The 12,869-nt window shown below is 40.8% G+C and overlaps 1 protein-coding gene across 3 annotated transcripts in view; it reads left to right on the plus strand.

Moving 5' to 3' along the window:
* The window catches only part of evc (EvC ciliary complex subunit 1), a 49,777-nt gene extending 36,908 nt beyond the window's left edge, over positions 1 to 12,869 (plus strand). For all 3 annotated transcript variants that reach the window (XM_078538000.1, XM_078538047.1, XM_078538097.1), the window contains 8 exons: positions 359 to 569; positions 816 to 1,016; positions 3,383 to 3,527; positions 4,929 to 5,040; positions 6,626 to 6,752; positions 8,393 to 8,483; positions 10,056 to 10,169; positions 12,667 to 12,869. In XM_078538000.1, the coding sequence (XP_078394126.1) occupies positions 359 to 569; positions 816 to 1,016; positions 3,383 to 3,527; positions 4,929 to 5,040; positions 6,626 to 6,752; positions 8,393 to 8,483; positions 10,056 to 10,135 (967 nt within the window). In that variant the 3' untranslated portion in view covers positions 10,136 to 10,169; positions 12,667 to 12,869. The remainder of the gene's footprint in view (positions 1 to 358; positions 570 to 815; positions 1,017 to 3,382; positions 3,528 to 4,928; positions 5,041 to 6,625; positions 6,753 to 8,392; positions 8,484 to 10,055; positions 10,170 to 12,666) is intronic.

A 12,869-nucleotide genomic window follows, 5' to 3' on the forward strand; every position in this document is an offset into this window, starting at 1 on the left:
CGCTGCAGTCCTTGTGGTATAGATACACCCAGAGCGCTATTAGGGAAGGAGTTCTAGGATTTTGAACCAGCAACAGTGAAGGTACGGCGATGTATTTCCAAGTCAGGGTGGTGAGTGGCTTGGAGGGGAACTTGCAGGTAGTGAAGTTCCCATGTGTCTGCCGCCCTTGCCCTAGATGGTAGCGGTCGTGGGTTTGAAAGGTGTTGTAAAAGGAGCCATTTTGCACATGTGCCAGTCTTAACCTAACTCAATTGCCCCAGTGTGCCTGAGACATCGGAGGAGCTCTGAAGCTAAGAACCAAGCATGGTCTGAATAATCTACATATGTAACCACTTTTTGTACTTCCTTATTCTTTCAGGGTTTCTAAACATATTATGCTGGAGCACAAGGTAGCTTTACAATCTATGGTTAGACAGCTAACTCTGAGGCAGCTTAGTCTAATGATACTCAAAGAAATGAAGCTTTTCAAGACAAAATGTCTGCTAGATGAACTTGGAGAACAATGGTTGAAGGAATCACCTATTTGGGATCAGCATGAAGATGAGAACATGAAGCTACAGGATAATCTGGTACTGAAATATTATTCACTAACTGTCAAAGCTACCAAGGATAAATATTTAATATTCACAGTCGAGCTTTAATTTTCAAGATATACTTGTCAGTTATGTAATATTAAAGTCAACACATAGTAGATACAGAAGAAGGTTTTTACTGTATATGTCTTTAGATTGGGGCAGAGTGAACCATTAATTACATCTCTTCATATCATTTCTCAATTGTATTTAACAAGTTCTGGATTCTGTTTATATTTCAAGATGTCCAAATTCTCTGAAGAACAGGAGAAGCTGTGTCAAGAGGCCGAAATTCTCATTCACCAGCAACTTGCTGCAGAATCCCAGGCATTCATGGATCTTTTACGACATCACATGGAACAGGTGATTGGTTGTATTCTGACCCAACAAGCCAGAGTGCACTCCCTAAAGCAGAACCATGACGACAACACGGAGAAACTTAAGGTAACAGTCATTAGACGTTATCCATGGGTATGTCTAAATCAGTGCCAAAATTCACCTCATGTAGTCCAGTTTAATGCAAAGTGCATTCAGTAGCCGACTAATGCAGCTCAAGACCTGTTATTTGCATTTTGCCACAGATGCCTGTATTCCTTATTCAAGCCTGATATTGATTTTGGGTTATACCAGACTGTCAGAAGGTCTTGGCAATGAGTAGAAAGATAGGTCTACCTTGAATGGAATGAGTGCAGCAGTTTAAAGTAGGACTAATCCACATGTAAACACACTTTCTTATTTTTAAATTATATTGCCTGACATAATGCACTGGATACAGTAGAGGGTGCTCTTTTGTATAAAACACACTGGAAGTAATTGTAGCTTTTGGTGATAGTGTAACAGGGGTGATATCATTGTGCCTGGTTAGAAAATCACGGGATATGTATAACAGATGCCAATCTGATATCATCCATTTTACATGATTAGCAAAAGTTAAATTTATTCCCACTGCATTTTGGTGTCGAGTCAATGTGTTAAACAAGCCTTAACATGAATCCTTCATACTAAATACAGTACTAAAAATGCCCTGTGGATAAAGCTCTGTTCGTGATCATTAAGTATGTTTTAATTTCTGTTGGTACAAAATTTCATAGAAGCTAGAGAGTAAATTTTATGAATTTGTGCTCCAAAACATGGCGCTTTAACTGTGTTACGATCTAGATAGAGACCAGTAAGTTTTAAAAAGAAATTTGAACTCCTAGTTATTAACTGAAAGATTTATGCCACAAGATTCACATTTAAAACAAAAACCTTACTGTACAAGAGTTAAACAAAGCAAGCAGTACTAACTTAGCGCTTTATGTAAACACTTCCACTTTACACCCCATTGCACCTTTACTCCACCCAAGAATTCCCATATACTTTACAGAATCATGACAGTCCATTCACTTCTCTTGGGACCAAACCAAGGTATGCTGCAGCTCCCAGGAATTCACTTTTGGTTCTCCTTAGTGCTCCAGCTGTTGTCCGAGGTACGAGATTTCTTGGGGTCCTTCTACTAGCATTCGGCTCCGTGACCCTCCAACTCTCCATCACTACCTCATGATTGTGGACTCCTCAGCTCAAGCATGGGTCTCACTGCACTTTGCTTTGTGGCTTCAAATCAGAAAACATGCTTGGTTTCTGATATCCTTCTTGTCCTGATCCAGGGCTCCTTTGAAGCCACAACTGTTGGCAGACTTCTCTGTTCTAGCCCCACTGGCTTCCAAGCACCAACTGCCTTTTCTGGGAAAAATCACAGAGACAACACCCAAACTTCAATAGAGTCCCACCCTGTATCACTTATCGCTGTGGCAAGGGGAGCATCTGGAATGTCCAAGATAGATACTTAAACAAATTAGCTTTACCTTCAAAACATCCCTTTGATTCTGGGATGCCCATGAATAATTTAAACCACTTATTGAGATAACTGTAGACAACTAGTCTACCACCAAGAGGCCCAGAGAGGTTGTCCATTGGTTACAAGTTGCTTTCAGAGCTTCCGATCTGGAGAAACTACATGAATAATTTAAACCTCCTTGATTTACACCCCAACTTCAAAGGCTTTTTCGAGAGGCTTTGAGACAAACAGTCTCCTCCTGAGAGGCCACCATCCCAGCAACACAATAGGCTTTCCCCTTTGATTCGTAATTACCTCAGGGGTGTTTACCACCTTCTCTCACCAGATGTTTTCATTTATCTTATATTTAATAATTTCAATCCCCAAACTAAATGTTATACTTCTAAAACATATGAATTATAAAATAAGATGTTCATAACATCTATCAGAGAATTTGGATGCAGAAGTCAGTGGGCATTGAAGGGTTTTCTGCAAAGCTCCTAGCCAGAATCACAATTTTAGAAAATTTAGCTTTATGTCAATGAATTCTGCAGGTACCGTGAACTAATTGGCATGAAATCATTTACTGATTTTCTGTTCACATTTTGAGTTGCCATGTTAAAATATGTTAAATCTCAGTATTAAATATCAAAGTGTGTTAAGAGCCAATGAAGTAAATGAAAATAAAAGCAAAATACTGCGGATGCTGGAAATCTGAAACAAAAACAAAAATAGCTTGAAAAACTCAGTAGGTCTGAAACCATCTGCGGAGAGGAACACAGTTGACGTTTCGAGTCCATATGACTCTTCATCAGAACTAAGGAAATAGAGAAACGAGGTGAAATATAAGCTGCTAGAGGGGGGTGGGGACAGGTGGAGCTAGAAGTAAATGAAGAACCTGCTTTTCTTCTGTGGCGATAGGTGGGGTGGCTTTTCTACAAGATAAGGAAGTAATTAAACAAATATTGACTTGCACATATTTGTTTTTTTGTAGGATCTATTAGTACAGAGAGCAACTGAGAGTGTCTATGTGACCATGGAAGGCGCAACCAATCTTATCCAGAATTATTACCAACAGTTGGAAGAAATCATGGAGGTGTACAAAAAAGACAAAAAGAATCAGCTGAGGCTCATGCAAGGTAGCAATAGGAGTATCATTTTCCTTTCTTCCTATGTAAACAATGGATTTGGGTGGGGAGGGTTTAGTTATACTCAGATAATGATTTGTGAAGAATCTTCCTTGAAGACCTATTATTTTGACTTACGGAGGTTGGTCCCATTCTATGACATGCATTCTCAGTAAAACCTGACCTCTATAGGGAGGACATGTTGACAATCCACAGTGGCGGTAGGCAGACATTATAAGTAACAATGTCAAGAAAGCACAAGCAATGGTATTTGCATCTGGTTGAAAACTATTTTTCCATTTTTTATTCAGTTAAAGATGCATGTTTTGTAACTCGTAACAATGTATAATCAATCAACTAAGTGACCATAGTGTTATTGAAAATGTAACTTGATTCACACAGCCAATATCATTTATTATATAGATGCAAGTCCAATCCTGGATTAAAACAGTTTAGAAATTTGTTGGCATCATACCAGATTTCCCTTTACTTGCATATTAGTTAACAAATTTGGTATCTCAGTGGAGTTGGAGACGCTTTATATACTTCAATAATTAATGGACCAAGAACAATGATGACAATTTTTTCATTCGTTCATGGGATGTGGACATCACTGACACTTATTGTCCATCCTTAATTGCCCTTGGGAAGAGATGGAGGGGTTGTCTTATGAGGAAAGATTCAGTAGGTTTTACAATACTCATTAGAGTTTAGAAGAATGAGATGTGATCTTATTGAAACATATAAGATTCTGAAGGAATGTGACAAAGCAGCTGCTGAGAGATGTTTCCCTTTGTGGGGGAATCTAGAATTAAGGGGCACAGTTTCAAAATAAGGCGTCTCCCATTTAAGATGGAGATAGGGAGTTATTTGTTCTTTTGGAGGATTGTGAATCTTTAGAATTTATCCCAGAGAGCTGTGGAGGCTGGGTCATTGAATATATTCAAGACTGAGATAAACAGATTCTTGAGCCAAAAGGGAGCCAAGGTTTATGGGGAACAGGCGGGAAAGTAAAGTTGAGATCAGATCAATGATCATCGATCAGATCAATGATCTTATTGAATGGCCAAGCAGGGTCAGAAATGGCCTACACCTGCTCCTATTTCTTATGTTTTTATGTGTTATCTCCTCCACCTTTCCACCTCTCTCAAAACACCTCCATCTTGACTACATTTTTGATTATCCTCCCAATATCTCCTATTTTTGTTTCTTTTTCTACATTAAAGGTGCCATAGGAATTTCTTGTGTACTGAAGTGATTTTTCAGATAACAAAGGAAATGCTGCCTTCACAAAGTAAAAAGGAGGTTCAGGATTTTAATTTTAAATTTTGTAATTGAGCCTTTTGTTGGTGTTTTCAATTAATGAAATGTAGCGAGAATTGAAATTTTAAGTGATGCCTGTTCTTTGAACAGAAACATTTAAAAGACAAAAACTTAGCGAGGAGAAGGCTTTGGAGGATAACCTTAATACAGACTTAGTCAATGTGAAGACAAATCCTCTTCTACCAAGAAGAATTCAGTACCAGTGAGTAAAATTTTATCAGATTTTAGTTGGGGGCGGGGGGGGGACTATTTGAGAGTTATACTATCTGTGTGATCCTATATGGTTTGGTGCAATTAGTTAAATTGATTTTTAAAAAGCTACTATTGCTATCCTTTTTTCAAAAATTAAAACTGTTAAAAGAAATGATTAAGCTGAATTCTGAGTTAATGCTGATGTTCAAATTAGACAAAGTTCTTTTTCTTAATTTTTATGTGCTTAAGTTAGATCCTGAAGCTTTCATGACTTAGATGGTGAAGTGCATGCTAAGGTGCACAGAATGGGAAATCTCTAGTGTTGCTAACCAGTCTGCTGTTAAGTGATCTCAGCAAATACTCGGGTCTGAATTTTTCAGATGGTGGGGTTTTGCTTCCCACCATCTGAAGAGTCGGCAAGCCGACTCCAAGTGCCCCACAATCATTTCACGCTCGAATGAGCATTAAGTGACTGCAGGCAGGATCTCCACCCCACACTCAGGAGGATGTCCCACCTTAGAGAGCTGCCGGCCAATCTGATTGACTGGCAGCTCTCCAGTCGCTGCAGCAACAGTGCTGCAATGGACAGAAGAAGAAATGCGGGAGGACTTCAGAGCCTAAGTCCGGGCACAGGAGGCCCAGGTAAGTTCAAGGGGTCCCGGGGAGGGTCGGGTAGGGAAGGCCTGGGGGAGGCCTAAAGGGGGCAGTCAGAGTCTCAGGGGAGAGGTCAGTGGGGGGAGGGAGGTCCAGAGGCCACCGGAACTTAAGAGGGGATGCCCAACTTCAGAAGGGGGCTCAGGCTCCTTCCTGCCTGAGATATAACTCTCTTGATTTCTGGCCTTCCCGCACACTAGAAAGTGCAGAGCAGGTCAATGGGCATGGAAGTGCCAGAGCCTGGTATGGGGGCATGAAGGGACATAGGGGAGTGAGAGGGCAGAGACTGGCAGAGGGGCCATAAGGGGACCTAGGCAGTGGTTGGAAGGGCAGAGCCTGGCAGCAGAGCATGGGATATGGGGGTAGGTGGAGGGGCATAGCCTGGCATGGAGGCCTGAGGGGGATGCATGAAGTGCCATGGGGAGCATTTGGATGGTGAAGTGGGTGTGAGGGGTGAGGACCAGAGGGCCCTTTTCTTATTCCACTGTGACAAAGCCCAACAGTACTGAGGCGGGCCTTTTAAACAGCCTGCCTCTGCATCCAGCAGCCACTGTGGCTGCCTGCACGCTTCTTCCAGCTCACACCCGGTCCTAGCAACGAAGATCCCACCTTGGCGAGCATGTCCTCTCGAGGCGAGCAGGCTGAGCTGGGAATTTTCACGACTCCCCCTACCTGCCTTGAGGATGAAAATCCTATCTCTACGTGGTAAATTTTTACCTGAAAATACTCCTGTGAAGTGCCTTCGAACATTTTACAATGTTAAAGGCTTTAGATCATATAAGCTGTTTTGTTGTGCGTTTCCAAGATAGCTAATATGAGCAGTACAAATTCAGCACTACATGGCCTAATGGTCATATCTGTACAATTTACTGTTTGGAAACTGGGAAAGAAGATATTTAACTTCAAGGTAAATGCCTCCCTATCTCTGCTGCTGATAACAGGTTGGTGCTACAGCAGAAGAGGACTAGATCCATGTTGTTGCTTGAAGAGGAGACAAATATGGAGTTCCTAAAGCAGAGGACAGTGCTGCTTAATCAGCTCATGGAGCAGGTTGATAAACGCTTAAAGGTAAAACAGTGGTCATCGTATATCAAGAAATGACTCTGCGATATTAGTTGATTAATGATTCCATAAGACATTCATTGTCCACTGTTTTAGTGGAGACGTTAACCAGTTTAAAATAAATGGGCTAATAGCTGTTAAAATATTAGAGATCTCGTACATATGTCAAACATTCAGCTCTGTGGTTTTTGGACGATGTGTAAATAATAACCGATGAAAGTGAAAGAAAACTATCAGCGATGCAGTCCACCAATAGAGTAATGCAGGATTTTCATTTAGTTTGTTAATTTGCTCTTGTACTTGTTAACTGAATCAAAATGCTAGCAACATGGCTCCGTATTAGTTCTGCAAGATTTATATTTGTGGCTTTCCAAATGAAATTTGTCTCTGACATAACTGATAGGATTTATTAATTTCACCCTATCTATCCATAGCTTGCTGTGTAATTCAAAAGATCAAAGGTTTTCCAAACTCAGTCCACAATCTGTGCTGAGTTAGGTCATTTGAACCCAGTGTCAGAGGGCTGACAATTCGCATCAACACTCAGAATTACGTAAAGGAAAATGAATTGAAGTTTCTAATTCCGATCTCTTTAGAATACTGCTACAAATACACTTGTGGACATTGGATGAGGATAGAATGTTGCAGACATTCGTCTGGACCTGTTTTTAGTGCTAGAATTAAACAGGGGGTTCAAGGCCAGGTTGAATTGAGCCGCTGATTTCAATATTTTAAGTGAGCTTTCAGCGCCTGTTGCATCTGCACAGGCAGGTCGCTCATTTCAGCACATGAATGTGAGATCCCTTCCTTTTCCTGAAAGGGTCGGGGAGATGGTGGGTCAGCAGTGGTCCTTGGATGTGCTGTGGAGCACCCCTGCCCCTCCTGACTCCGCTTCAGCCTTAAACAAAATGTATCCATGGCCCCCAAAACATAATGCTTGCTCTGCCCAGAGCAGCTCAGTTTCTCAAAGTGGACTCAAAACATGCCTTAGGCCCCTTTCATATGCCAACACTTAATAGGCAGCGACCTGGACACCTGAAACTTGTCTGAAGGTAATATGGGATTGGATGTTTTACAGACATCACAACCCTGTAAAATTGGTCATTTTTGTTCCCTCTTCTATCCGGAAAATAGGCACCACAATGACCAATTTCGGATGTCAGTGTTTTAGTTTTTATCCTGTAAAATCAGTTTGTGTGACAGAATGTTGTGTTTCAACACCTGAAATTGTTAGCTAACATTTTTTTCACCATTTAAACGTTTCTTTTTATGACTTTTTTGAGGGAAATTCTAATTTTATAAGGGTGAGAAATGTTCAAATTGGGGAATGGAAGAGTTTCTATTTCAGTGCCTAGTACCAGCTTCAAACACTCCAGAATGGTTATATTGCACAGTTAGATGCAGAGTAAAGCTGTGAAAGTATACTGTTGCAAGGACCTTCAGAAGAGCTCCCCCTACTGTACTAGAGCGATAGTTTTTGCATTTGCCAAACCCCCATCCTAGAGCCTTTCTGAATGAGATCATCAGTTTAGTGCCATTTGATGTCAAGTTAGTGATGGTTTTGAATTCTCATCAATTTCACATAGGAAATCACCAAAATATTTGTCCTCTAGTAAATATTTTTTCTTTCTAATCTCACCATTTAGAAGGCAGAACAAGCGTTCATGTCCCAACTTGCTGCTTTAGCCAGAGTTTCCCACACAGATTGGAAGACTCTGGAAGAGAAGTTCCTTTCAGGTAGGGAACTACATTTATTTTATTTAAGCATATAAAAACTCAGGAGCTCAGGGACCTCTTTGAGTTGAGCTTGACCCTTTAATGAGATATAGAGGAACAAAAGACAACTGCAGTTGCTTCATCCTCATTATATAGCCATGCACTTTCTTAACTTCTCTTTCTGGGGAGGAAATTGTGTTATTTAGCAACATATTCCATTTAAATCAATACACTATACATGCTTAGTGTGCTGAACTACATATGGAAGAATGTAAACTGCTGCCATCATCCTACTTTATGTAAAAGCCCACCACAACCCATTTATTCTCCAACTACTATCATTTTCCTAACTTCCCTTTCCTTCATTATGTCCTTCAGTTTAATTTATTTTTCATTCATGGGATGTGGGCATCACTGGCTAGGCCAGTACTTATTGCCCATCCCTAATTAAGAGTCAACCACATTGCTGTGGGTCTGGAGTCACATATAGGTCAGATTTTCTTCCCTGAAGGACAGTAGTGAACCAGATGGGTTTTTACAATAATTGACAGTGGTTTCATGGTCATCATTAGACTTTTAATTCAAATTTCACCATCTGCTATGGTAGAATTCAAACCCGGGTCCCCAGAGCATTACTCTGGGTCTCTGGAACACTAGTCCAGTGACAATATCACTATGCCACCGCCTCTTCCGCATGCATTCCTATCTATAGCACTGGAATCTCCCTGATCTATATGATTGTGACTGTGTAAGTTAGTGAAATCTGCAGCTTTTGACATGCTTGATCAGTCTGCACTCTTCCACTCAATCACTCCTGTGGCATTGCCCTTTCCTGGCTCCATTTCTAACTATCCCAACATAGCTAGCACATCTTGTGCAAAAGTTTTACTTCCTAAACCTCAACTTTCCTTCTTTGATCGCCTTATAGCAACATTAACACAAGCATGAAGTCAACTTCCATATGTATGTTGATGGCACCTAACTTCACCCTATCTGTTTTTTCCTCATTTCTATCTCTAGAGAAAGAATGATATCCTACTATCTGTCCAAAATCATGTCGTCATGGGTCAGAACATCGTGTAGCTAAATGCTTGCAGGTCTGAAACCATCCTACTTGGTTCTGACCAAAGACTCCTGATTTTATTTCCCTCCCCAGGTGCTTTCTATAGCAGCAATTAATATTGTGCAGCCTCTATATCCTGCTTGACTCCAAACTGATTTTCAAACCACATTCAGTGCACCAATTAGAACTGCTGACTTCCATTGCAGGAACATCGTTCCCCTTCACCATTATCTCATCATCCAGCCACAAAGTCCCACTTACACATCATCCGACTCACCATTGGTTTCAAACATTCTTGTCCTTATTTACAGATGAATCATTAACATTACAGGCTATGTAATGTCCTTATAAAGCATCCCTTTCTCCTACTTACTGTAATAAAGTAATATGGGACCTCCACTTATTTTTGAAGAGATATTTATACCAGTGTTCAAGGTTAAAATGGATATTCTAATCTCGATTACAGGACTTTACAACTTTCCCAATGATCATTTATTCTCAATATAAAATATTTGTAAATTTCCAATTAGGAGCTATAAGTGGAACACGTAAAAGGAAGGAACCCAGAAATACCCTGTTTGCACATCAAGCTGAGAGTGATGCCATATGAAAGCAGTAACAGAAATAAAGGTCTGACCTTTGAGGTATGCTACAAGTTATATGTTATAATATGCTTCTATATGTTTTTACTCCACCTTTGATGTCACTGGTTACTGTGACCAACATCAAGTTTTACATTTGTTAGGTCTGTCAGATACTCTGTTCTCTGGACTGCAATAAGTCCTCTGGTCCTGATTGTGTTCTTTCCATCATCCAGATTGTATATACCTCCAAATTTAACTCCTGTTCTTCGTCGTCTCTTTAACCTCTTACAGCCAGTCCATCTGTCCTCTTGTTGCCCCATCCCTCAGAACAAGGTTCCTCCTTCTAACCACTGCCCTATCATCATTACATCTGAGCTTTCAATGATATAAAACTTAATCAAAGTCACAAATAATCATCACCTTGAAAGTTCAAACTCAAGCCCAATCCACAATTACAAGAATGGATTTTATGGCTTTCCATTTCACAGAATTGTTATGATGGAGGAGGCCATTCGGCCCATCATGTCTACACTGGCTCCCTAAATGAGCATTAAGACTTAGTGCCATTCTCCAGCCTTTTCCTTGTAACTCTGCACATTATTTCTATTTAAATAATCACCTAATGCCCTCTTGAATGCCTCGATTGAACCTGTCTCCACCACACTTCCAAGTATTGCATTCCAGACCCAAATTCACTCACTGTGTGAAAAAGTTTTCTCTTTGCTTCTTTTGCAAATCACTTTAAATCTGCCTTCTCATCCTCGATCCTTTTACAAGCAGAAACAGTTTCTCCCTATCTACTCTATCCAGCCCCCTCATGATTTTGAACACCTCTATCAAATCTCCTCTCAGCCTTCTCCTCTCCAAGGAGAACAATCCAAACCTCTCCAAGGAGAACAATCCAAACCTCTCCAAGGAGAACAATCCAAACCTCTCCAATCTATCTTCGTAACTGAAGTTTCTCATTCCTGTAGACCACTTCTGCACTCTCTCCAATGCGTTCACATCCTTCCTATCATGTGGTACCTAGAACTGTATACAATACTCCAGCTGAGGTCTAACTAGTGCCTTATATAAGCTCATCATAATCTCCCTGCTCTTATACTCTATGCCCCTATTTATAAAGCCCAGGATACTGTATGCTTTATTACCTGCTCTTTCCACCTGTCCTGCCACTTTCAATGATCTGTGCACATATACACCAAGGTCCCTCTGTTCCAGCACACCCTTAAGAATTGTACCCCTTACTTTATATTGCCTCTCCATGTTCTTCCTACCAAAATGCATCACCTCACACTTCTCTGCATTGAACTTCATCTGCCACCCACCTGCCCACTACACCAACTTGTCTATATCCTTTTGAAGCTCTATACTGTCCTCCTCACAGTTTACAATGCTTCTGAGTTTCATATCATCCACTGCACACCAAGATCAAGATCAGTAATATATATCAGAAAAAGCAAGGGTCCCAATACCGACCCCTGGGGAACTCCACTACAAACCTTCCTCCAGCCTGAAATATATCCATTGACCATTACCCTCTGTTTTCTATTACTCAGCCAATTTTGTATCCACGTTGCTACTGTCCCTTTTATCTCGTTGTTTGGCACTGTATCAAATGCCTTTTGAAAGTCCATGTACACCACATCAACAGCATTACCCTCATCTACCCTCTCTGTTACCTCTTCAAAAAAACTCCAGTAAGTTAGTTAAACATGATTTCCCCTTTTAAAAATCCATGCTGGCTCTTCCTAATCAACCCATGTTTTTCCATGTGACTATTAATTCTCTCCCAAATAATTGACTCGAGAAGCTTCCCCACCACTGAAGTTAAACTGACTGGTCTGTAATTGCTGGGCTTATCCTTACAACCTTTTTTGAACAAGGGCATAATGATTGCAATTCTCCTGTCCTCTGGCACCTCCCCTAAGTCAAGGGAAGACTGAAGGATTATGACCAATGCCCAGGGAAACATTGGGATGGATTATTGCCTCGAGTGTGGGAAACACAAGTCAGGGCAGTTCCCAACTTCACCAGCCCAAATCCATTACTTTTTAAAATTCATTCTTGGGATGTGGGCATTGCTGGCTGGGCCAGCATTTATTGCCCATCCTTACTTGCCCTTGAGAAGGTGGTGATGAGGTGCCTTCTTGAACCACTGCAGTCCATGTGGTGTAGGTACACCCACAGTGCTGTTAGGAAGGGAGTTCCAGGATTTTGACCCAGCGACAGTGAAGGAACGGCGATGTATTTCCAAGTCAGGATGGTGAGTGGCTCCAACAGTAGGCAGACTCTCTCTACCATAAATGTTGTCCTCTCTATTCATTGGCACTCAATGCTTTCCTTTTGAACTTTACTTTCTTGGTTGTACTAAACTGGTTGTAATATACACCATCCTAAACAATCTTTTCCCTTCCCTATGAAATGGAATAAATATTCGCCACAAGGCTTGCCAATCGATTCTTTCACTGGATATGAATTCCTTCCTCCTACTGTATTTAAGCTTTTAAAATTCAATCTTGGCAACACCTAATTACTTCCTGATTTATCTTTTCAGCTTTGGTAATGCTCCACAAGCTGCTCTGGCCCTTTACCCATGTCCCACCATGGTGAGAACCAAAATGGTTATTCTTTGAAGCAAACACAGGTAACTTCTCAGGAAAAAGGCAAGACACAAAACCTAACAATTATTCAGATATGTGGAATTAGTGACAGATGCAGGACAGATGGTGCTACTGAGAATATGTCATATGCTGTAAA

Source organism: Cetorhinus maximus, chromosome 1, assembly GCF_964194155.1.
Source record: "Cetorhinus maximus chromosome 1, sCetMax3.hap1.1, whole genome shotgun sequence".
NCBI classification, from domain to species: domain Eukaryota; kingdom Metazoa; phylum Chordata; class Chondrichthyes; order Lamniformes; family Cetorhinidae; genus Cetorhinus; species Cetorhinus maximus.